Below are 25,537 nucleotides of genomic sequence, written 5' to 3' on the forward strand. Positions count from 1 at the left end.
AGAAATTTGGATTCGAAGTTGAAAAGGTTTTTCCCGCCGCTGTGATTCAAACTTGGGATTCGGCTATGACGACAGAGGACTAAGTGACGTGAAACATGACGTGCACATGACGTAACGCAGACTCCGTGATTTCTGGCTGCCAGCAGTGCGGCCTAGCAGCAGCCGAAAAGAAAGCTACCGCCGGCCGCACGTTGAAGGCATCTATCGGCTATTGCGGCCGTCGCTACAGTCGCTTCGCTTACGTTTGCACCGGCGTTTTGCGAGCGTTACGATGGATCTCGTTCTCGAAGTCGTCAACGAAGTTCTCGCAAATAGACACCTTTAGCATACCGTGTACCTTGATACCGCTAGCGGAATACCGGGAGCCCGCCTAACGCCGGCGAGCAGGCGCTGATTGGTCCCGATGCTTCAGGCGAGCGCGTAGCTGCCCGGCACGTGGCGCCATCTGGCGACGTCAAGGAGATTTGCGCATGCATTGGCTGCGCCTCAGTGATGCATGATTTCTCGGTTCCTGGTGTTGCTAGAACCATTCGTTCTAGCAACACTGTTTTGTCCTATGATCTCATCACGCTTGTACTTGCGAGTTTGGCCTGTGGCGGCGATACCTGTATTTTGGTTCTTGCTCTTTTCTACGTTACAAGAGCTTTGTTGTCAGTATGAGTGGCGTTTTTGTAATCAGGAGCTGGTATTCTGTCGATACAAGCCAACTTCAATTTCTCCTCAGTGTCCCTTTAAGTCTGCAGTGAGGCTCCGCCCAAATTCAGCCTCCGCGCACAGAATTCCTCCACAACAAAAAAAGTAGGCCGCTGCTTAAACGTTTCTTGTTACGTTAGCATGTAGCTTATCACAAGAAAAAAAAAACATGAGCTCTAGAATTTTGACACGTGAATTGTTTGTTATAGTCAAACATTAAAAAGCTGATTTCGTTTGCTGTTGCGATTGGCCAGCGGAGTAATACAGGGCGCCTCGGACCGCGGCCCAGTGTTAGCAACTGCTGTTTTTAAGGCGAAAGTCTTTAATGCCTCATGCTGTCGTGACCAAGGAATGTTAGCAAGTTTTTCCGCGTTTCGGCGTCACTACCTAAAAAAGGAACTGTGTCGAGGCTGGGAATCGAACCAGGGCCTTTGGCATTTGAAGTGGAGACGCTACCACTCCGCCACGAAGGCTCAAGTTTTGAGCATGAATAAAGGCGCATCTGTGAATGCATGAGTTTCATAAATAAAATAAAAAGTAAAAATAAAATAAAAAATAAAAATTACAAAGGAAACGAAAGTAAAAATAGAATAGAAAATAAAATCTGAGAAAAATAAAATAAATAGCAAACGAATGCTTTCGCATGGCAGCAGTTTAGAGAGCCAAAGTGCCCCTTGAATTTTTTTTAAAGTTGCATCCTACTATAGGGACTTGGCATACAACCAATGTGCTCCATGTAACCGTCAGGTTCGTTAGAAGTGGGCTGTACTGTACGTCGAGCAATTATAGCTTCCATCATTAGTCCGGCTCTTTGAACTAGCAGGGAGGAATTTCGTGTGGAGAGACCGTAAAAGGCGTCTTTTTTTCGTAGGACCGTGCACAAAAATTAAGGCCCGCATCGTGGCTTGAGGCCGGTGCATTTCGCGTTTTTGCGACGGCGTGTTCTTGCGTTGCGAGTGCGCTTCGAAGTCGCCCGCGGCAACAAGCTGTCGAGAACCCTGCTCCTCACTTGAGGCGCGCGCGCTGTTCAATGCGGGACCCCCGTGCTCGATTGTGCAACATAACTGCGGAGCCGTGTATGCGCGTCGGCGAGAGTCCACTCCTCGGGGCGGGGCAGCATAACGAACCCCCGGTAATGAACCAATGGTAATGAACTCCCGAGATAATGAACACGCGCGGTAATGAAGCCCTGCAGGTAATGAACCCGGGCTGCGCTCGCGTTCGGAGCGCAGTGGGCTGCGCCTAGGACGGCGTTTCGGGGCCTGCGTGTGTTGGGCGCAGTTCGGGAGGAAAATTCTTGGTGCTCCGCGCTCGCGCTGACTGCATCCGGATGGGCTGTCCTCTTTTTAACTTCATGCTGGAATGGGGTTTCCTCGTTCACTAACAGCTCTCTTCCTATGAGCGAAATGGCGCGTTGGCGTATGGACGGGGTGCACCTTATCTCCCTCACGTTGCCTGGTGCGAATTAGCTTCTGGGTGCTGTCGCCTTGCTGCTGAGGCATCAGGCAAGTCAAGCGTTGTTCCGGTACAGCAATAATTCCAGGGCCTGTCGTGTTAAAGCGAGGTTCACTGACGGCTCCAGCGCACTTTCTTTCCTTCGACGGAAAGATGTCGCTGGTGTCTCGGATGGACGATTTATTTATTATTAACGTGAGATCAGTACTTGGATTATTGTGCGAGAACCCCGCCATTGTCAGAAACATGTGGCAGGCACGCGTGGCAGAAAGTCTGGCCAACAGCACCCTCTGGCCGGTTCTCTCCCTCTCCGTGGGGAGAGGGTGACGAAGCCGCTGTCGCCCCCGCCATCTCAGAAGATGGGGTACTCCACCATGGAGGAAAAAAAACTGAGGAGGGAGCGTCCGGCGACAACCTTGAAGCCTAGTCTTTACAAGTAAAGATATAGCAAAAAAAAAGAGTGTGTCCCCCCGTGATCGCACCACGTGATAGCGTGCGGTAAAGTCTAACCCCGCTGCGCGCGCGCATGCGCCGATTAGCGCGGCAGACTATCTGTAGATCAACTTCCTTGCTGTAGACGCCCGCGCCGCGGGTCGCGCATACGCGCCCACTAAAACATACCAGAATCAAAACAAAGAGGACCGACTCGGAGAGCGAAAAACTGAGGGAGAAAACGACTTCAAAACACTCGGCTTGCGAACGCTGGCCGCGTGACGTCACGCTCCCTCCTTAGTTTTTTTTCCTCCATGTACTCCACGCTCCTGATGACGAAGCATGCGTGGAGGCGAACAGATGGGAAAATGGAATACAGAGAATAGAGATTTTAGCATACCGGAGACATAGTATAAAAAAAAAACGGCCCTTTGGAACGGCCATCCGCCTGTCCAGAAACAGATGAAAGAATAAAATAGGGTGCCTGGATGCGCGCCCTCGCCCCCGCTCCGTTCAGGGTGAGGACAACCGCGTCGTCTGCTACGGCGTCCGCCATTGCATAGCCCTCTCTCAGGGAGCGCGCTGCAAGCATACGACTATGGCCCTAGTTGCTCGTCCGCGTGCACGTTTCGTGCTAATAAAATTACTTGAAGAGGGGGCAGGACAAAATAATAGACCAAGGAAGCTAACTTTTTAATGTACAGTTTTGCTCAACCCATGCTGCGGCATGATATCGTTCACGAATGCAGCGTGTTTTGCTTCGAAACACAGTGCAGTAATTGTTCGCTTAGAAAGTATGCGATGTGAATCGCTCTATTCTCGCGGTATGACAGATGCCGTAGTTCACTGATTTTTACTGGCGTGTTGTGGGCTTCTCTTTAGTTTATGCGAGCTCTAGGTGCTGCACGTTCCCAAGGCAAGGCGGGCTGACAAAATTTTATTTTTCTAAACTGTCATTATGGGACATTAAGATATGAACTTCAATTGCTGAAAGAATGAATGGAAGTAACCTAATGAACGAAAACTCTGGCATTTATGTCAGACTTGGGGAATAAATTTAAGCAGCGAATTTCACACTAGCTTCGAATACACAGTTTAAAACAGGCATATTGAACACACTGAGCAAACTTTTGAAGGATTTTATTCGGATGCTGTTATAGTTTGAAGGGGAAAATGAGCTTTGCAGCGTAAAAATGCAAGGTAGTACACTACAGAAAACAATTAAAAATGCAGGACGAGATGGTATTGAAGAAAGGAGCAAAACAAATACCACTGTTACTAAGGTAATATGAATGGGGATATGCTGTGGCGATGTACAGGGCACTGCAGGACAATTTCAGAGTTCACGGCAGGCTTGCTCCTGCACATGTCTTACTTGAGTTTCCACTGACTGTTCTTGCTCCAACCTTACGAAGGTGTATGCGCAGCCGGAGCCGTGCGTAGCTTGAGATGAGCATCTTCTGGACGGCTTCCTTGTGCTGTTCGCAAGTTTCGAGATTGGGTCTCAACATTTTGTTCAAATCCCTTCGTCGGCTGCCACTTATCACGCTTGACTTTTGCGATCCACAGAAGTCTTCTCTTCGGCTCTGTCGGAAAGTGATACATCTTCCAGCCATTTCTAGAATGGTTGGTGCACAGCGGCACACAGCAGCCAGGCATTCCGTAGCCGAAAACCACGGCCAGGCGGCCGCGCGAAGTTCACACGTGCTGGCTCCGCAGCGAGTGGGCTAGGCAATGGCGGACAGCGGCTACGAAAACCGGTCGAGGCGGCAACAGGTCCTTCAAAGAATGTCCCCACCCTGAACGGAGCGGGGGCGAGGGCGCGCATCCAGGCACCCTAGAATAAAAAGGCATCACGCGCCACCTGGTAGAGATAGAAGCTAACTATTAGTACGCCTTCTTACACATGGATGGAGCTACTTGTTAGTAATTGGCGGGGGTGACAGGCGCGTAGGAACACAGTCATGTATAGCGCGCCATCGTGATTGGACGAAAGTGCTCTACCTTTCGTAGTGCTGCAAACATCTTGTGAGACGGAGTATAGTGGAAGCTGGAATGATGTTGCCACTATGGGTACGCCATAACAAATCATAAGACAGTTAATGACATCCTAGTCGAATTCAAGAAAAAAGAAATGGCTATGGGGAGGGCATTTAATATGAAGCGAAGATAACCGATAACGATGATGAGAACGATAACCGATGGCGCTTTAAGGTAACTGAGTGGATTCCAAGAAAGGGAAAGCATAGGAGGATGGGTTGGAAGTTTTGCGGACATAATGTGCCGGCGTCTGGCATTGAACGGGGTTAATTGGAGGGATATGGAAGAAGCCTTTGTCCTGCAGCGGGCATAGTTGCACTGATGATGATGATGACGGTGATTCCGTCTTGCCGACCCGCCGTGTCGGACATATGGCGGCTGGTTGGGCGGCACGTCGCTTCTCCGCAAACTACGCGGTCAGTCGGAGGACGTCCGGTTGTGCTGCACCGTTGTGGGAAGACATGTCGGGACGCGGGCTGTGGTTACGGCCTCGCTGCCCCTCGACGGCGAGTGGTTAACAGCTCAAGGGCGTCGCTGAGTGGCTATGAGGAAGCGGACAGAACACGCCACGTCCGCTTGCACGCGCCCCTGCAAGGCTCGTATATCGGCACGGACGCATCAGTCGCGGAGCACCTCGCATGTCAAGACAAATGGCGTGTTGCGATTGGGACTCGCGCCAAGTAGCTTCAGTGGGCGCGTGAGTGCGTGCTTGCGTGCGTGCGTGTGTGCCTGTGCGTGCGTGCGTGCGTGCGCGCGCGCTTATGTGTGTTTGTGCATGCGTATATTAGAAATTCGGGGGTTATGTATGCGCGACTTCGCAAATCGCGCAAGTGGCGGTCAGCGATGCCTATATACGATGCGGGATTTTCTGCGACACGAGAACCTTAACGCTATTGCCCATGCACAAGCTGAGTGCGAGTAAGATGGAAGCAACAGGAACGGTCATCGTTGAAGGCCTCAGCGCTCTCCATGTACTCATTCAAGTTGCGCGATGTATAAGGCACCGGGCAGTACGTGCGCAGCGCACCGATCACGGCGACGCGAAAGGCGCACGTAGCCTAAAGTGCGTCGGACGCGTGGCTCTCTCTTTTTTTTTTTTTCAAGGGAAGAGGGGGGGGGGGGGGGGGGGCTGCATGCGCTTATACAGTGCCTAGTGACGTGCGCCCAGTCATGCACCTACTTGTCTTTTCTTTTCCCTTTTTTTTTCGCTTCCAAGCTCTCTTCAGCTCTTCTGAATTAAGCATCGCACTACGATGGCCCGGCAGTTTTTCCTGCTATAAGTCAGACAAGAAGACGGCGCCGACGAGGCCAGGATAGACTTGCTTGGTGATTAGCTTCGCGTTTATTCCTCACACATCGCCAGCACGACCAAATTGGAAGGCTTTTTCGCCTCTAATGGCAACTCATTCTAAGAAAGAAAAATTACCGACGATTACGTTACTTCCTAATGCGAAATTTGAGCGCAGCAAATAAGCTGTTTCACCTTTTCGATAGATTGAGGCAAAGAAATCGAGCAACACATGTATGCGCTATCACAGAATTTTTTTTTTTATTTTTCACACGTATTCGCAATTTCGGCTCGGGTGGTGCACATATACAGATCCGCCGCCACCGATCTGGCTCTCTGATTGCCACCGCACAGGGGTTGCATTGGAGGAGGAGCGAAGAAAGGAATTAAGTTCGAGCCGGCGCTTTGACAACCGGAGACTCGCAGGAGGAGGGGGGAGGGGGGCGGCGTGTACACCCAGCGGCAAACGATGGGGGCAGAAGCGCGCGCAGCAAGCGGACAACACGATAAAGGGAGGAGGGAAGAGATAGCAGCGACTGACTGATGCCGCTGACGCCGATAGCGCTGGGGGGATGAAAGGGGGGCGGAGCTGGTTACGAGGCCGACGCCGACGACGACGCGAAACCCAGGAACGGACGCCAAAGAGCTGCGCTCTAAAATTGCGATAGTATGGAAGCTCCGGTTCGTTTAGAGGCTTGACGGTGAGAGGCGCGCGTTAGCATTTATGGCGGTATAATCTGAGTTTGTAATGTGCTTCCACCGTGCGGATACTGTTATAATGTCCCTGTTTGAGTGAACCTGGTTACTGATCAGTAGCATATGCGTAGATAAGTCTCTCTTGCTTCGCGTGCTATTGCCTCGCCGTTTCTGAGTGACGGATAGATAGATACCTGAAGGTCTCTACCGCGTCAGAAGCGTCCCGGATAGAGCAGCCTTGGGCAGCAAAGCACGGCCAGCCTTATACGTAGCATGCGAGGAAGAAGCTCCTTTATAATATTTCGTTTGTCCCGTGGCGACTTCTATACGTTTAGGAAAAGGAGGAGGAGGCAGTGAGTCCACGGCAGGTGAAGAGGGGAAGGAGGAGGGAAAAAAATTGTAGGGTACTCTTAAGCTCCTATTTAAGGATATGACTCGATAGCGTAGTGGGTTAATTCCCGTATATGCAGAGTGTCATCCTCGGAGTCCTCTATATACCCCTCGTGGCGCAGTGGTGCAGCGGTTAAGAGACGCGCCACTGCCCCGCGATGGCAGGTGCTCCCAGCGGTGGACATTGTGCGGCCCTGGTTGATCAGTCATTAATTTAACTGCCGCCTTACATGGCTGGCACTTTGCTCACAATCCGGTGTGCAGTTGTGATGACGTCACAAGGTCACGTGACCTTGGTGGCCCACCTTCCTCGTAGGCTGCTTCTCTGGGGACCACCTGCCAGAGTCATGTTGCACACACTGCGATAGCCGGCTTTACCTAGCAGAGTGAAGCTGTCGCTTTAAAAACTTTATTGAGGAGCAGCACTAAGGCCCAGTGAATGAGAAGGCTTGCTCCTCTAACACCCGCTAATCATCTGCCCAGCCCCAATGAAGCCAAGCACTATACCAACGCGGACGAGGGTAAGGGAAATAAGGACATGCACTGGCAGTGCTAAGTAGTGTATTGGTTTTTGAGGAAAGGAAATGGCGCTGTATCTGTCTCACATATATCGGCGGACACCTGAACCGCGCCGTAAGGGAAGGGAGGAAGGTGGGAGTGAAGGAAGAAAGAGGTGCCGTAGTGGAAGGCTCCGAAATTAGTATGCAATCTGTTCTGTCTCTGCCCTTATCTCCGGACTGCTCGGACAGTGAGCTTTGTCACGCCGTCGGAAGTTGCAGAGCACTGTAGAGTGGGATACAACTCATGAACGAAGTGACTTTTCGCCGTCAGAGGGCCCCCTTCCAGCCAGTGGCGTCGGCCAATTGTCATGGACGTACAAGCGTGACAATGCAGGAAGGAGACTCTACCCTTTCGTCTGTAGCTCCCTGCATTGTCACTGTAGCAGGCTCATGAGAATCGACCGACGCCATTGGCTGGAATGTGGGGTCCTTCGACGGAGAAGAGCCGCTGCGTTCTTGAGTTGTATGAGACTACAGTGGGGTGAGGATAGTGTTGGTTTGAGTTTTGCGGGGTAAAATTGTACGGTTTTCCCTGGTGTTTTGGTAGCTGTCCAGGTCTTTGCTCCTTGCAAGTTTCGGCGCCTTCCGCTGACGTTGGATAGATTTGGCCAGGGCGCCCGGTTGTTAATTTCGCAGGCCCGTTGATGAACCAAAGAGAACACGTCAGCGGCGAGAAAAGAACTCTCGGCCGCCGCCTTGACAGCCACGTTCGCTAATGCTTCACGAGTGCGTTTTTCTGGGAGGATATGCGAAAAGGCAAAAGCGCGGGAACTTGTTGGAAGCCGCTTTTCCGGTGAAAAAAGCCCAGTTCCGCCCTTCTTCGAGATACCTAACGCGTATCTTTCGTATTTTTTTTTTAATTTCTCTTCCGCTGTGTCCGCATGTATACTTTAATACGCAGACCAAGGTTCACTTCACATTATTGGAGTCTACATGGTTATCTGTGTAATAATGTAGGATCTTATAGTAAGGTCATACAGTGTTTATGTATAAATAACTATACATTCTTTATAAGTATATTTTCCGCGTTTTGTCTTTGTGATCATCACGTAGAATCTTGTCCCCCACCCGCCTATTATTACGCGTGCTTAACCTCTGTACACGGGGTGTTCTAGCGTTTCTTTCATAATGCTGCGTATTGCTGCCTACAATTTTGTTCTATATGTTCGTGATACATCATTTTTATTTTTATGTAATACCCAGAAGGGCCTACATGGGGTTCCTAAACAACTAAATGTTTTCATAGACGTCTAGTCCGAATTACCATACATGTCGGTGCACGTTAAGGAACCCGAGGTGGTCGGAATTTCCGGAGCCCTTCACTACAGCGCCTCTCATAGCCTGAGCCGCTTTGGGACGATCAAACCCCAGTAAACCAAACCAACCATATATGTTATCATCTTTGATGACAAAGGTTGAGCTAATCGAAGAGTGACGTATACGGAAAGAGCTCCTTAATTTTCCGCGTATCTCTTTTTTCATTTTCTTTCTTTAGCAAATATGTTATCTTTGATGGTAAAGGCTGAGCTAATTGCAGATTGACATGCAGAAAGGGGTCCTGTAGGATTGTACTTCTTCGAACGTTCGTTGTTTCAACGCTCTGTCCCGTACATCCGCGCTGTTGCCCCCCCCCCCCCCCCCCCCCCCCCCCTCCACGACCTTATTGTAGTCTTGTCGTGTCTTTCATCCGTGTAACCTTTGCAGCCCGCTACGACCACACTTTCTCCCCCAACGAAACCTCGCGAGCTCGAAATATCGGCGGCAGCAGCGGTGAACAGCAGACACGGGAATACGACGCTTGACAAGAGTCGCGCCTGTACAGGTCGGAGCAGATCGGCGAGGGAGGTACGGCCTTGAATCGAAACAAAAAATGCTCCAAAAAGGAAACAATTGAAAAACAAGATAAGCGGGAAATTAAGGCGTGGACAAGGAAAATTTTGCGGCAGCACACTCGAACGGAATTGTGAAGCACTTGCTCTTGTGTCACTCGGTTGACCTTGATCGGCCCTTCTGCGGTGGGCCGGTGTTTTTAGTTTTGTTTCTGGCGAAATAAGCGGCAGCGGGCGTTCTGTCCAGACTGACCTGCCGTGCGTCGCGCTGATACTGCCGTGTACTGCTGTGTTTTCGGACTGAGTTGTGCTATATAACTGGGTGCTGTTTTTTGTATTTTTTTTTTGCACTCGCATAGGCGTACAGACGTAGTGCGAGTTCTGCACTAGAGCTCGTACTAATGTTTTCATTTTCCTTTAGGGCTTTTTTTTGTTCTTTTTTTATTAGTCTTCCTGTTTACGAACAGGCTGGCGCGCTGCTCCCTTTCCGGTAGCAGTTGTCATGCGTGTTCGTGCTCGCGCATGCAGTTTTTCAAGCACAGACATCTTCGGATGTGTTTAGACTTCCTGTATGTGCATGTGTGTGTGTGTGTGTGTGTGTGTGTGTGTGTGTGTGCGTGTGTGTGTGTGTGAGAGAGAGAGAGAGAGAGAGAGAGAGAGAGAGAGAGAGAGAGAGAGATCTGCACCATGCGCATTACACTTGGCATCTGAATGAAAACACGGAATGTTGCATTGAATGTTGCATGAGTGCATTCGAAACCAGGTGGAAGGCTGAATGATTAAGTAGCGTGTTTATTTTTGTCAGATGCATAGCGCGAGAAGCGGTCTTTTTGTGCAAGGAAATTGGAACGTCACAACAGGAAAAGTCTGGTGTGGTTGTGTTTCTCTCCTCTTATCTACCTTGTTTCCGCCTGGTCCTCTCCGTCCTGGCTTTCCCTTTTTTTTCCCGTCTGTACACCGGCCGGACCTCGTCTCAGCCTCTTCGATGGCGGCTTACTTGCGGGCTGGTCGCACTGTGTCACGCCATGTGTCCTGCGCAGTCAGACCACACGCCACTGCGCGCTCAGTGACTGCGCGTCGTCATCGCCGTGCCAAACCCTGCGATTATGTCGGCGAGAGTCGCGCCGTGACCCGACTTTTTCCTTGTAGACGTGGTAGCGTCTTGTCTGCGCCTGTGTTTGTGTGCGTGAGAGCGAGAGCAGTAATTGTGGTGGGCGCCGCGTATATCCCTTACAGAAAAAGTTTTAGACAGTCTATAGAGTGTCTATAGACTTGTGCCTAAAGGTATATAGACTGCCTATAGACAAATCCTAGAGAAGTCTATAGGCAATGCAAATGCCATAGACAGTCTATAGACAATCTATAGATTTATGGCCATACACTTTTAGTAGACTTTTCTATATATACAGTCTATAGGCTATGAATAGACAAAAAGAAATATCTATAGGAAGTCAATAGTCTCAATGAGAAGCCTATAGACTGTCTATAGACCATTTTTATAAGGGTATGCGCGGGTGAAAATGCGTCGACTTGCGGTACTAGACCTATATTTTGCACTCGCTTTCCTTCTTGCATTGCGCTTTGCTAAGCGTTTTCAGGCTTTCAATGGCTGCGTTTACCTGCAATGTTGCGAGCAGTGCGACGCCTCTGTCGGCCTCGATGAAAGGCTCGGCCGGGGTCTTCAGTGCGGACGGAGTCATCAACGCCATTGTGCGAGGCAAACAGCATCCTCCAGGGGAAATACCCGGTGGCGGCCGCCGGGACGCTTCACCTCATCTCTGCGTATGCCCGCGTCGTCGTGTGCTATAATTGCGACGCTCTTTCAAAAAATCCCCCCCCCCCCCCCCCCCCCCCCATCCCTCAGCCAGCGAGTGTGTAAATCGCTCCCTCTTTTTAGCATTCGACGCTCCAGCTCGCACGGGGAAACCGAATGGAGAGTGAAGTGCCTGGCCGTCGGTGGTGGTGGCTTTCCATGCAGTGGTCGTGTGTTCTGCACTCTTTTTTCCTGTCTTTGCTATTAGAGACTCCACGCGCACCGCTGCGCGGTGCGCTTCTTGTAAAAAGAGAAGAAAATTGGTTTCGTGCAAATGAAAGGCTCAGTATCTGTGTCGCATACCTCGGTGGACACCTGAACCGCGCGCTGTGAGGGAAGGGAGGAAGGCGCGGGAGTGAAAGAAGAAAGAGAGAAAGAGGTGGCGTAGTGGAGGGCTCCGGAACAGTTTCGACCACCTGCATATATTAACGTATCGCACGGCACGCGGGCGCCATTTGCGTTTCATGCAAGCGAACATGCTGCTGTTCTCGAGCACGCCATTCTAGGCGACCTGACCTCCGAGAATGAGACCTCTTGCGGAGTGGTCGATGCAGATGATTATGTTGAGAAGGAACAACGGGCGCTGACACCGTGGCAACGAAGTGAAGCACTGAGCTCCTTGATCCTCGTTTAAGTATGCACAGCCCCCGACAAAAGTGTGTACACAGTCCAAGGGGTTTGCTTCTAAGCTGTTTTGCGTGGCTCCCTAGCACACCAAGCAGTCCAAACCTTGGGAGGTTTGTGGACGTAATCTCTTTGGAGAGGTAACGGTCGCTGAGGATGCATCGAGGCGTGCTGTAGACCTCACAAGCAAACCGCTTGGGCTGTGGGGTTTATGTGCTGTGTTCATTGTCAACGCGGCGAGCCGAACTGGACCAATTATCCGTTCTTGCAAAGGGTCGCTTGTCATGACCGCTACGCGAGGAACGTCGCGACGTTCTCCCTGCTTCGTTACGGCTTTAGATGGCCGGCCTTCTTTCAACGTTAGCTTTCTGCTCCCGTATATCCCAAACGATCTATGGCATGGCTTGTTCTTTGGCCGCCTTGTTAAGCCTTTTCTGGGACGTCGGCCGGAGGTCTTCTCCTGCCTGGTCCTGGGCTTTGGCTTGTTCTTTTCCGCCCGCGCGTTCCTTGTCCGCCAGCAGAAATCCCTGCTCCTCTCGTGCGCGCACGTCGCTTCCCTCGTTCCATCGGCTCATTAGCGCCGCTCGGCGGTCTTCCGTGCCGTCGCGGACCAGGCGCGTTTCTTTGTTGGTTTTGTCGTGCTGCGTGCCCAGCGATCGAGGTCTCCTTGCTGCGCTTGTTCCCTCCGCCGTGCCGCTGTTTTCGTCCTACAGAGTGTGCGCAGGGGGGTAGGCTTATCCCGTCGTACCGAGCGTGAACAAAAGAGACGAAGCTTTCTTGCGGCTTATGGCAGTGTGGACAGTGGAGGGAGTTCACGTTGTATAGCGTGTTAGAAAGAATAACGGTGCCGGAGACAAAGACGCAGCTAAGTATAGGGACAGGGTGGGCGCTTGTCTTGTCGCTCCTTTTGCTGTGTCTTTAGTCTTTCGCGCTTTTCTTTCATTAAAGATGGCCTTTTGCGACGTTTGATTCGACGGGTCGCCACTCGTGAGGTGGTTTCGTGTACCTTTTATGCGAAGCATATTAACGTAGGTTTCGGGCCTTCGCGCGACGCCCGGCGGTGGTCACAATTGTCCCTGAAGTGGGTTCACGTGACATGACGTCACGTGATGACGTCACACCGGCTGCAGATGGGGCCTCATATCGCGCCGTCGGTCGCCTCCCGGCGGTGGCCACCATTGAACTTAAAGTGACCTTCAAGTAGGTCACGTGACATGACGTCACGTGATGACGTCACACCGGCTGCAGATGGGGCCTCATATCGCGCCGTCGGTCGCCTCCCGGCGGTGGCCACCATTGACCTTGAAGTGAGATCACATGATGTGACGTCACGTGACCACGTCTCCGTTACTTAGCCCCATCCACACTGAGGCAGCTGCTTAACATGCTTCGCATCCACTGGGCTTAACCTTGATAAGCCTCCAATTTTTCTAATCCCAACTGCTAGACTGCAGGCTTTCAGGGAGGCTGCGCTGGAGTCGGCTTCTTTGTCGTCATCAACGCTGACGTTGACACTCGACTGTTTTTTTTTTGTTCCCAACCGTGCTCCCCTACGAAATGCGGCTGGTTATTCATACCGCGACCTTGTAGTGTTCGTCGTCGCAATGGCACCTACTACGGCGAGCGCAGCGAACAGTAGTGGAAGAACAATAGCGCTCGCCCCGATGAGGCCCCATGGTCGTGCGCAGAGTCCAAACGAAGTGGTGGTGGTGGTGTGACACTTTTATTGGAACATCCTCTCTATTAGGCGTTCAGTACGTCCTGGGCCAAGGCGACGAGGGCACGTTGCAGCCTCAGGTCCCGGGAGGCGAGCCAGATGGGCCACGGTGGGGGTGGGGGGAAAGGATAGGCGGTGGACTGGGAGGCTGCGTGGCACTGTGTAAGGCAGTGTTCGATGTGAGCACATTACGAGGGTAAGGGAAATGAGGGGAAGTAATGGCAGGGTTACATAGTATGGAAATTTTTCTGTGCCTGGCCTGATTTCCGGACAGGTGGACCAGTGCGCTGTGTCGCCCTGTCCGGAGTTGCAGGTCGGATACAACTCAAGAAAGAGGCGGCGGGTGCCGCTCAGACGAGGCCCTTCAGCCAGTGGCGTCGACCGGCTGTCGTGACGTCGCTCTTAATCCGCTTAAAGCGTGGGTATTCCTGTGCACCTGGTATCTCCCGTGGTGTCACGCCAGTGGTTTCAAGGGGATTAAGCACGAGGTTGTCATAGTCGCCGGACGCCATTGGCTAGAAGGACTGCTTTGAAGGGCATTCGCCGCTTTGTTCCTGAGTTGTATTCGGCAATAGTTGGTTCAGTATGGTTCCAGCGCAGACTCTGCGCAGGATTTGTTCTTGTTTCTTGTTGAGCTTCCTGCGAGATTTAGGGAGGATAGTATGGTTTTCCCTGGTGTCCTTGTAACAGTGTTTCGACATTCGCTGTTTGTGTGTTGAGGGCGTCTTCCGCTGAGCGACAACTGCGTGTCATATAGTGTTAAAACTGCCCCAGTGTCTGCCGAAAAGAACAGAAAATACGAAGCGCGATGAATAAAGTGTAAAAAGTGTAGTGCTTATCGCGATGGAAAATCGCTCTCGGTGCAGTCACGCCGAGAGGTGGTCGTTCTAGTTTTCCCGCCCTCACTGCTTCCGGAATAAATGCCGCGACTAGAGTGCCTCTAGTTCACTGTAGTCTAGAGCTCCGGCAACCGGGGAGCGAGTTCTGGCAGGCAACGGCGCCGCACCCTTCTTTCTTTCCGCCGTGCTTGCAGACGCGGGCGCCTCGTCGTATCGCCCACAAGTGGGCTTCGATGATAATTGGCGTGTGCTGGGCTGTGCCTGTTCGTTGCACGGACAACAACACTGCGGGCGCCGGAGCACCTACTGGCCGCTGCTATGGTCGCTCGTGGGCACTGATGAGAACCGCGTTCTTTGCGAATGCGACAACACGAACGATGCCGACAGAGACAGAGAATAAACTTTATTAATATGAAACGCGGGCGGTTCACCCAGCTGCGGGAAACCATTGGCGAATACGGCCCTCCAGGCCTGACCGGTCAGCTGGCGCTGAAGGGAGAGCTCTGCCACCCCCTGCATCGTCGCTGTGACAGGTTCATGAGAATCGGGCGCATCCGTCGCCTGGAAGGGAGTCCTTTCACGGGGAAAAGTCGCTTTTTTCTTGACTTGTGTCCGACTGTATAGTGCATATAGATTGGCGTCCTTGTCCGCCCTGGACTCGAAGGCTGCACTTAGCTGGCTCGCTCGCTGTTTTCGTTGTGTTGGCGTAATGTACGCGTGCATATATAATTACCCGAAAAGCGGCTGTGGATATATGCTCGAGGAACACGGAAAGAGCGCCTAATCTTTCTCGGCCGTTAAAGGGACAGCTTCCTTATTATGTTTCACTTGAGGGACATTGTCGAGGATTGCACACCCGCCCTGTCACACAGCGCGTGTGGCCTCCGCCTTGGCAGTGAGTCGAGACGTGTCCGTGGGGCTCCCGGGTATTTTTGATCATACCGAGTGGCTCATCTCGGCTTAGCAAATCTGGCTATTCCGTGCGGCCACTTCGCGGTGGTTAGAACACCGAGGCTCCAGCCCGAGAACTAACTATCCGGGCAGGACCAGACGCGTTCCCAAACCACGGGGCCAGCTCAAAGAGGGTCCATCTGCTCACTTTTAGTGAAATCACGACTTTCTATCAAAGGAGCAGATTGGAATGCCCCCCTCCCAACCCCACGCTCACGCAAGAGCAAGCAACCACTCCAGACAGCTCCAAACGCTCATATTCCCACGCCCCGCAATACTAGCCAAAATTCATCCCGATATATTATACTCTGCAGAATGCAAAAGCTGCGGAGAGCATGCTAACCTTAACCACATCATGTGGGCCTGCAGTAGAAACCCTTTTCCCCAGCAGCTGTGCTACTAGGGAAAGGTGGCAGTGGAGGGACTTGTGATCATCGGCAGGGGGCTTAGAGAGCCAGGTGAGGGTAACGGTGGCGTTACTTCAGCGTGACATTTGCGAACTCGTAGCTGTTGCAGAGCTACGTCCTGCTTGTGATCCGGCCACCTTCTAGCACCGCCCACCGAGACCTGACGGCCGCGCTACCGTCTCCTGAAAGCTGGATCGAGGCGTTTGCCTGCTTAACTTTGATCCTCACACCACCATGTTCGGTGCTCAACTTGTGCGGCTGCCATTATTAATGGTTTGTCTAGCCAATGTATTGTTGCTGTGGCGTAGCTCTCTTTTGTCTCGACGTTACTGGCGCTTACTAGACGGAGCGACCTCCGGCGGTCCTAGCAATGGCTTTCGCAGTTGCGTTCCCACCGCCGGCTGCCCCGGCCACTTCGAACCCGTCCGGCCACATTCGGCGCTCAAGTGCATTTTCTTTTTTGCCCCCTCACTCGTTCCACTGACTCAGTGCATATCTTGTCACTGTGGTTAGCAGGTTACCGGAACGGCTCCGAAGAAATGGCGCCCGGTTTTGGCTCACTGGCGCCGCACCCTTTCATTGCTTCTTCTTGTCTTGTCCGGCAGTGTCCTACTGGGACAGTGCATGCAGCCACCATCTGTGGTCTCCCCTCGGCCCGTTCGTGACTCGACCCGCGCGATGCGTTGCGCGGCCTTTCTCCCTTGACGCTTACCGTGCTTTCACTTTCCGGCGAGCTTTCGCCGGCCGGCGTTTTCGGCCTCACCGGAATCCTTTCTCCCCCCCCCTCTCTTAACGTCTTCTCCTCGTAATGTCTTTTCTTCTCTCCGAGAGGCTTGTTTCGTTGTAGGGCACAGCCTTGGACAGTCCGGTTTCGCGTCGTCGTCTGCGGCGCGCCACTCACTCGCGTCGTCTGCTCGAGGCCGGTCGTGCCGGTGTGTGTGTGTGTTGGTCGGGTCGAGGCGCCTTCGCGTCACCTCGCGCGCTGCATCGCTCGCCTACGTATCCCAGCCGCATTGCATCTGTGCGTCGCACTACAAGGACGTAAGAGGAACAACAACGGAAACAACGCCGCGGTGCATCGGTCTTCGTCATCGATGCAACGGGATTTCGATTCGATCGCTCCTTGCTCGCCGTTCCTCTCCTCCCGGACCGTCTGCGAGCCGCGCCGCAGTGCGTTGCTCGGCGTCGTCTGCTGCTGCGTTCGGCGGCTGGTGCGTCGTCTGCTCCTCGGCGTCGCCGTTACGGTCTGCGGCGTCGCGTTCCTCCGCGAGCGAGTCGACGTCACCGTGCAGACTTGCGGCGCGTTTCCGTCGCTGCCGACGTGACCGCCCTGTGTAGTGTTGCAGCGAAGCTCGGCAACAACGCTAAACAGCTTCGCCGTCTGACGAAACGCGAGCAAGCCGGTTACCGTCTGCAGCTCACCCGGTTTGTCGTCTGCTTCCATATTTCGCTGTTGGAACGCCTTTTTTTTTTTTTTTAGACGCAGCGTCATCCAGTTCGAGCCCCAGTGGTACTTCTACAAGTCGAAGACGGCATCTAACTGTGAACATTCCATATCCGTAGCTTGTGCACTCTGCGCGGACGCCATCGTCCAAGCTACTTTTGAAATTAAGTTTTTCGAAGGACGAGTGAACGTCTGAACGTCTGCCACTTCGTCTCCGACTTCGTCTTCTTCTTCGTCTCCGTGCTGTGGCTAGCACCCGGTGGCTCGTGCTTGGGCTGCCCTCGGCTCGCTCTCCGCCGTGCTTTGTTGTGCTGTCGTGGCCTGCCGGCCGGCGTTCGACCGGAACCATTGTCTCAGAAACACTGTGCGCGTTCTCGTGCGTGGGCTGTGAGTAGCGCCGCTTCGGCGGGGAGAACTGGCAGGGAAGAAGCCGGTCCGCCTCTCAGTGCCTCCTCCTCATCCGCGCCCACCCGTGCGTTCGGTCGACAGACAGACCCCGCGCCGAGATGATTCCTCACGGCGTGAACAGGATGTACGCGAAGCGGGTACGTATACCGTGCTTGACTAATACCGCGTTATGATTTGTTAGTATATGACATCGCCGAAGCCCTTTTTTTGCCGGCGTGGCGGTCGGCCGGCTCGTCTTTGTTTCGCCCCGCGTTTTGTTGCTGTGCCGTCTGCCGCCGCAGAGCAGACGGTGCAGGTTTTTGTTTTCTTCTGCTTCGGAGAGATGCGGCTCTTTCGCACGGAACCGCCGGTGAATCATCGGCTGCTTTCCGCGCCGCGTCAGCGGAGTGTGCGTTTAGTTGCGGTTTATGGAGCCTGCGTTGCGTGCCCCTGAAGGCTTTATGTGTGCTCACTTAATGTTTGTTCCTTCTTGAGATAGTGTCCGTTTAGCGCGTCGACTAGGGTTCCGGAAAACGGTTGTTTTTGTTGAAGAGTGGGTAGACTGCAGTGTTCCTGACTTGTGTCCGCGAGGTCTCTAAAAGCAAGGCGCTCATCGAAATCCGGACAGCAAGAAACGAAATGGACATGTCTCAACTGTAAACTTGCGCTCGTGCGCTGACTTAGCTGTGTGGAATCTCCGTTTCGGACATTGACCTCTTCCGCTCTGCCTACGAGGGTGATAACTGCCAGGGTTTGGCGTTAAGCGACAAGCCACTCTGTTTGGAATCGATTGGGCTTTGGGCCAGAATAGCGGTGCCCTCGATAAGACAGCGGTACGGTTTAGCTGGTGGAGTGGTTAGTTAAACGGTGCGAGGCAGTCAAACGATGCGGAAACTGCGATAAGCGGACCCAGCTATAAACGGGCCTTCCTGACGTTGTAAAGGATTAGCGTCGTGTGCTCGTGGGAGCACCACGGACGTTTGCGCCTAGTGGTCCGTTCAACCGCGTGTTCTTTTAGATAAACTGACTTTGTTGTCGCGGTTAGCAGCCTGCATTCGCTCTACAGCGCATTGAGCTTTAGGTAGAGTAGTGATATGGGTCCCTGTAAGGTACTGAGACGAGCGCCATAGATAAGAGCGTGGATTCGACTCGATGGCACGTTGGTTGTTGTCAGCAGGAGGTAAGGCCGTGTTATATGATTGGCAGAACCTGAAAGCTATGGTGCGAACTAAAGACAGGAGAAACGTCGCACGGGAGAAAATGCATGCATAGACGGGAATGTAAAATGTATAAATGCAGAGTAGCTTCTGGGCGAGGGTAATTGCGTATTATAGGAGGAAACCTTTGTCCCCTGAGACGGAACTGAAGTAACGATAATGATGTGAACGATACGCTGAAGCACAGTCATTTAGCAAGCGAGGAAGTGTGAATTAATTCAGTACGTCTGAATTGATAGTAGGCTAAAGAGAGTCCGAGATGTTTCAGCGGACGTGTCTGGTGGCTCGTCTGCCTCGTGCTGTACAATTTTGGTATACCCCACAGGCTAGCCATATCGTCGAGGTTGAGTTTGCAGAGGGCGCAAGGGTGTTGTCACTCGCCGCAAGAGATCAATGGAGGCGCTGTGAATGCTGATAACAGATGTTCTCCCGTTGTAAAGGGTGTGACCGCGACATCATCAAACAAGATATTAGTACTTCAGAAAAAAGTCCTTCGTATAGTTTATGACTTGCCCGTTAGACACACAACTCAGGATTTGATAACTAACCTCAACATTATTACCATATTAAACCTCTATGCTTACAGACTGCTGCGCGTGTATACAGTTGAGCAAAAGCGCCTTGTTGACACCATTTCCTCTATGGCTCCTTTGCATCAGTCCGATTCACCATATCCGCATCGCCACAAACCACAGTGGGTTTTACCATTCACAAGAACTAGCTACGGTCGTCAAGGAATTAATTACCAACTACCGTATTTACAAAACCAGTTAATTGAAGCAGGCGTAAACCTCCGTGAAATCACCATCTCCTCTCTGCGCAGTATGATTGTTCATTTGTTTAAGTACTTTGTCTTGTACTTTGCACCCTACGCTTCCTTCACTCAGACTCAACTTAACGCTCTCGAGACTGCTCTTGTGGGCCTCTACAAGGCAGCTCTCAACCTTCCTATCACTACCTCTACCACTAAGCTCTTTGCCACAGGCCTCTTCCATCCTCTTCGTTCTCTTCTCAGTCTCCATCGTGACTCGCAGCTTGCCCGGCTTTCCCTTACCCGTCAGGGTCAGTGGTTATTGACTCAAGCGGGTATCTCGCCCATTCCAATCTCCCCGTTTACCTCTCCTATTCCCACCCCCGCCCCCAATCTTCGTATCCTTCCCCTCCCGACCAACATGTCCCCCGTCCTGCACGCCGGACGTCGTCATGCGGCCGCACAGCACCATTCCCCTCTCTTTGATACCCAGGGTGTAGCTTACACGGATGCCTCCTTCGTGGCTCCTCGAGGTTCCTGCGGCTACGCCCTGTACCATCCACACCTCCCTGCTCCTGAAACCCACACCAGCGGGCCGTATCTACACCCTCCAGACGCATTGTCCCTCGAGGTCCTCGCCATTGCGCATGCCCTCCAGTCATTTTCCCTCCTTCCCTCTCTCCAAGAGTACACAGTCTATTCGGACTCACAAGCCGCTATACACCACATACAGAAACGCACCCTGACCCCTTCTCTCCAACAGGAGGTCGAACGAGCGGTCTCCGCACTGCAGCCTTCCATCGTTTTCCTCCGCTGGGTCCCTGGGCATTCAGGGATTGACGGCAATGAGCTGGCCCATCAGCTCGCCCGCGACACACTTTTCCGGGCACCGTTGATCCCCTGGCCCAAGCCCTCGGAGGACGGTGGGAGACTCACCCTTCGCCGCACCATAAAAGAGGTCTACCTTGAGCTCCGCCTCGACAAACGCCTTTACCCTCCCCCTCATCCATCACTCACGGTGCCGGAGTCTCGCCTTCTTCGGCACATTCAGATGAATGCAGTTATCACCCCGTCCCGCCTCTTCCTCTATCGCTATCGATCGGACCCTTCCTGTCCCAACTGCCCCTGTATCTATGCGGACCTGGCCCATTGCCTATTCTATTGCCCGGCTGCTCAGCAGTCGGGTTCCTTCCCCCCACCCTCTCTATCCATCACCACCTGGCTCGACTGGCTTGGCGCTGAAGGGGAAGAAGAACAGCGGCTTCTGGTCGCCCAGGCGGTCGAAATGCTCGGCCTGTAAATTATGGTTGATTAAAAGTCTTTTACTACTACTACTACTACTACATCAACTCCTGTTTTATGAATTGCTCTCCACCCTTTTTGTGATTCGATGACTGGTCGTCTACTGTGCTGATACCCCTTTTTCGTTGCTGATACCCCTTTTTGATTTCTGCGTATTCTGTCCGGTTACAGACATTGCTTATATTGATGTTTTTATTCATGTATGACTTGATGTTCAATTCAGTACCTCGTTTTATGTTCTTAACGACTTGATGACTTGATGTTCAATTTAGTTCCTCGTTTTTTGTCACTGCCGTCGTCTGAACAGGAGAGGAGAGCTCCGTCAAGCGGGTAGCCGCTTTTTTCTCCCCTCCTCCATCAAATTGTATTTGATTTGGTGGAAATAAAGTATTATTATTATTATTATTATTATATCATCATCATAATCATGTTGTGTGAACGCTGCGTACGGTACAGTTGGCGCTTTCTTTCAAACACGGGGAATCGAGACTGACATCGCTCGTCGACGTGGCCGGCAACAGTTGCCGAGCATTTCCCCGTAAAATCCGCCTCTTTTAGACGCGTCAAATCGCAGAGTGCACGTCTAATAACCTCTGTGTAGCCTGGGTAACATTCAATTCAATTTATTTTCCCGAATGATTCTGGTGGGTTTATTGGCAAAAAGCTGTTCCTGACAGCTTGACAAAAGGCCTACGAAACCACCAACGAGGGAGTAGTGGATGACCTGATGATGCAGTGTATGAAAGAAAAATAAAATACGTTTTACACACAATATATGACTAAAACATAAATAACAGCAAAGTAACAAAATATGCATTAACAAGATTTACATTTAAAAATTTCACACCAGTTCTACAGCAAACAGTATGGACGAAATATCGATTGTCACTTCGAAGGAAATTTACGCATTCGTGCGCGTCTTTTCCCGTAACGTGTGTACATTTAAAGGACGCGAATGGAGGCGCAGTGCATAAGGGGTCGTGGACTTCGGTGTGCATTTAAGAACAGCGGGTACGGTCGAACATAATCCGGAGCCCTCCCTTACAGCGGGTCTCGTATACCTGACAGTGTCGATATGCCCGGTTACAAAAAGAAGGAAAGAGATCAGAACTGCGCAAGTATGAGTCATGGAGGCAACAAGGGCTGAGCGCCGGCTGACGGCGTTGCCCAGACGTTGCTGCTTTTTACGCTGTTTTTTTTCTTCCTTTTTTATACGTTAACCTGTGTGCAATCCCTGTGCGCGTATACAGGAAACGTTTCCGATGCTTCATCCATATATGCGAGGAAAGCACGGGCTGATGGCAGCTTCATAGCTGCATCGCCCACTTCCAGGTAACAAGGATGAGTCGTCGTGTGAGACAGACGCGCCGTGCTCTGTGGTCATGCGTGGTGCGAGAAGTAATAACCGCTCCACCGCGAGGAGCGACCAGCTGTCGGCGGTGGCCGGAAAAACGTCCAGCTGTGCCGCCGTATTCGCTGCCGGGTTGAACGGACCCGTTTCTCACCGCGTCGATATCTTCTCGCCCGTCGAGGTGGGGGGGGGGGGGGGGGGGGGGGGGCGTCTGTTGGTGCGGGGATTGTCCGTCTCGATGTAAGAATCCAGGGTCGTTTGTGTTGTTTAGAACTCCGTTCCCGATTCATCCTTTGGTTGGTTGGTTTATTGGGGTTTAACGTCCCAAAGCGACTAAGGCTATGAGGGACGCCGTAGTGGAGGGCTCCGGAAATTTCGACCACCTGGGGTTCCTTAACGTGCACTGACATCGCACAGTACACGGGCCTCTAGAATTTCGCCTCCATCGAAATTCGACCGCCGAGGCCGGGATCGAACCCGCGTCTTTCGGGTCAGCAGCCGAGCACTGAGCCACCACGGCGGGCGATTCATCTTTTAGGCATTTATGGTTGGTGGGCCCCGCTTTTCGCGACGTAGCTGGCGAATGGCCTTACTGAGGTTGATGTAGCTATCGGCCATGATTCCGCAGGCGGTGCGTGCCTAGGGCAGGAGAGGACCGGAAGCAGGAATTCAAAAATAAAAAAATTCGGCGGAGCGTTACGTGGACGCAAGATGTCGACGTTTGATTGCGGTTTGCGAACTGAATTTGTCAGGCGAGGGGTCTGTTTATTTTTTTTTTCCAAGTATGCCACCACCCACACACACGCACGGGCGTATGACACTATCAGGAATGCTGCACGATCAACGGTTGCATCACATTTTTGGTACGAATGTATGGGAAGGCGTGCATTTCAAGGTACATATGTACTCGGTTCGAATCCCTGTCGCAAGATAACCTCCAACTCGACTAGTGTCATACGAGGAATCGTATGACACCAGCCGGAACGCTGCGCGACAGACGGTTGCGTCACAATTTTGGTACGAACGTTGTTGGCTAAGCTGACGCCACATTAATAAGGTCGGCCAGTGGGGAGCACATACAGACGAACGACATGTACAGTACATGATTGTCTGAAGTGGCGGTACTGGGCTCGCTGTGTGCGTCATACGGCCGCTTCATGACATCACCCTATTTTTGTCGCATTTTTTTTTCTGCCATGGTTGGGATTTTCTGTGCCGTCTGCCAGTACACACTGACACAGGCTGACGGCTTTTCTCGTAATGGAACTAGTAATGCTTTGGCGTAAAAAAAAAAGAGGGTTACGGAATGCGGCTCCGTACGTGGTTTTGTTGGGGCGTGCCGTGCGCAGAATTCTCGCTTTTGAGGCAGTGGTAGCGGCGTTTGATGACCGTTGAACACTCCATTGCTATTTGCATTCCGAAAAAGGGCCGTTGCTGGAGCCGGAAAGCTGTCATCAACGCGCCGCCTGCCTTCATTTCAGGGGTATTTGTTTTTTTTTGTAATTTTGTTTCTAGGAAACGAAATTAAGCAGTATCTGTCTCTCGTATATCGGCGGACACCTGAACCACGCCTTAAGGGAAGAGAGGAAGGTAGGAGTGAAAGAAGAAAGAGAGAAAGAGGTGCCGTAGTGGAGGTCTCCGCAATATTTTCGACCACTTGGGGATCTTTAACATGCACTGTCATCGCACAGCACACGGGCCCATTGTTGCGTTTCGCCTCCGTCGAAACGCGTCCGCCGCGGTCGGTTCGAACCCGGGTACTCGGGCGCGGTAGACGAGCGCCTTAACCGCTGAGCCACCGCGGTGATTTACTTTAGCGAAATGGGCCAGAAGCTGGGTGCTTCAGTAAAATCAACCTCGAGATCGTTCACCCGACCTGGGTTATATTGCTTGCATACGATTAATGTCCCCCATAAGTGCAGTGTTGACAGGGAGCGGAGGTGGCAGTCTCAGCTTCCGCACTTTCTTTTCTGTACACTGTAAAGCGTGCTTACATAACTGCATATTTTTTTTTATTTTTCAATCCGTGCACTCGGGTCAAGTAAAGAAATGAAATAATGACATGAAAGCGTGCAGCGAGTGCTCGCTTGCTCCCATGCTCTGACACTCGAGAACGGCCGTCGTTGTAATGCGTGCTAAGTAACCTGCCCGGAAGATGGAGACGTGTGTGTCCGCTCCGTTTCCCTGCTACTGGAAAGCTAAGTGATTTCAAAGTGCACTGGGCCCCCAACCGGCAGTGTGTGCGTCGGCCGCGTTTTAAGAAAGGCCGTGTAAGAAAACTAGACGTAACTTTACGTTTAAGTGACTACGGCATTGCGCGCCTGACGCCGCCGGTCGCGTGCAGGCTGGGCTGCCATGCCTGACGACATCGAGGACGAACAGAAGTTGCACTAGCTGTATCGGTCTTCTAATCGCAGAGAGGCCGCACTCCCCGAAAACGGAGCTTTTATAAGCAAGGAAGAGAAAAGAAAAAAAAAACGAAATAGTACAGGTGTCGCCGTCACCGGTCGATTTTGCAAGTAAAATTTTAATGCGAAAACATTCCTGCGTCATGGATGGCGTGACCACGAGATGTACACGAGGTAATGACGATAAGAACAATACCAAGTAATTAACTCTAATAATGAATAAAATAATAAAAAGGAGCCGCCGCGGTGGCTCAGTGGTTATGGTGCTCGGCTGCTGACCCGAAAGACACGGGTTCGATCCCGGCCGCGGCGGTTGAATTTCTTTGGAGGAGAAATTCTAGAGGCCCGTGTACTGTGTGGTGTCAGTGCACGTTAAAGAACCCCAAGTGGTCGAAATTTCCGGAGCCCTTCACTACGGCGTCCCTCATAGCCTTAGTCGCTTTGGGACGTTAAACCCCATAAACTAAACCAAACCAAACTGGATAAAATAATATTGTAACTGGTAGTTAATAATAAAAAGTGTCATTGATAGTTAAATAGTGACTAATAGTCACAGTAATAAGTTAGTCACAATAATAGTGGTTGTAATAGTGACGTCATCAATCAGGCACCTGATGGGACCTAGCTAGCCACGCTCTAGCAGCATGTCTAAACCAGAAGTTGTCGATGAGTTTATGACATCACAAGAGACAAAAAGACGAGAAAAACATGTCTAGACAAGAAGTTGCGTCACTCCCAGTTAGTTCGTTCTTGGATGACGACACGTGCGATACTTATGCATCCCTTGAATTTTTCTTGCGTCGATCCGGAAGGCCACGCAACACCGCCATCCTTGAATACATTGGCAGCCCGTCCTTTTCGGTAAGGACGTCGCGAGTCTGTATCGACTGGAGGGAATACTTTTGTATTCTAATTTTCTTGGCGATGAATGCGGCTTTTGCTG

The 25,537-nt window shown here is 51.9% G+C and overlaps 1 protein-coding gene across 2 annotated transcripts in view; it reads left to right on the plus strand.

Moving 5' to 3' along the window:
• The window catches only part of LOC149333249 (acyl-CoA:lysophosphatidylglycerol acyltransferase 1-like), a 147,116-nt gene that overhangs the window by 49,692 nt on the left and 71,887 nt on the right, over window positions 1-25,537 (plus strand). Inside the window, exon 1 of one of the 2 annotated variants that reach the window (XM_089558619.1) lies at window positions 16,569-17,723. The exons of the other annotated variant lie outside the window; for it this stretch is intronic. Coding sequence (XP_089414745.1) covers window positions 17,685-17,723 — 39 coding nt within the window. The 5' untranslated portion in view covers window positions 16,569-17,684. Of the gene's footprint in view, window positions 1-16,568; window positions 17,724-25,537 lie in introns of those variants that run through there. 2 annotated transcript variants of the gene reach the window in all.

This window comes from Amblyomma mixtum, chromosome 8 (assembly GCF_055824585.1).
Source record: "Amblyomma mixtum isolate Tamu chromosome 8, ASM5582458v1, whole genome shotgun sequence".
NCBI classification, from domain to species: Eukaryota; Metazoa; Arthropoda; class Arachnida; order Ixodida; family Ixodidae; genus Amblyomma; species Amblyomma mixtum.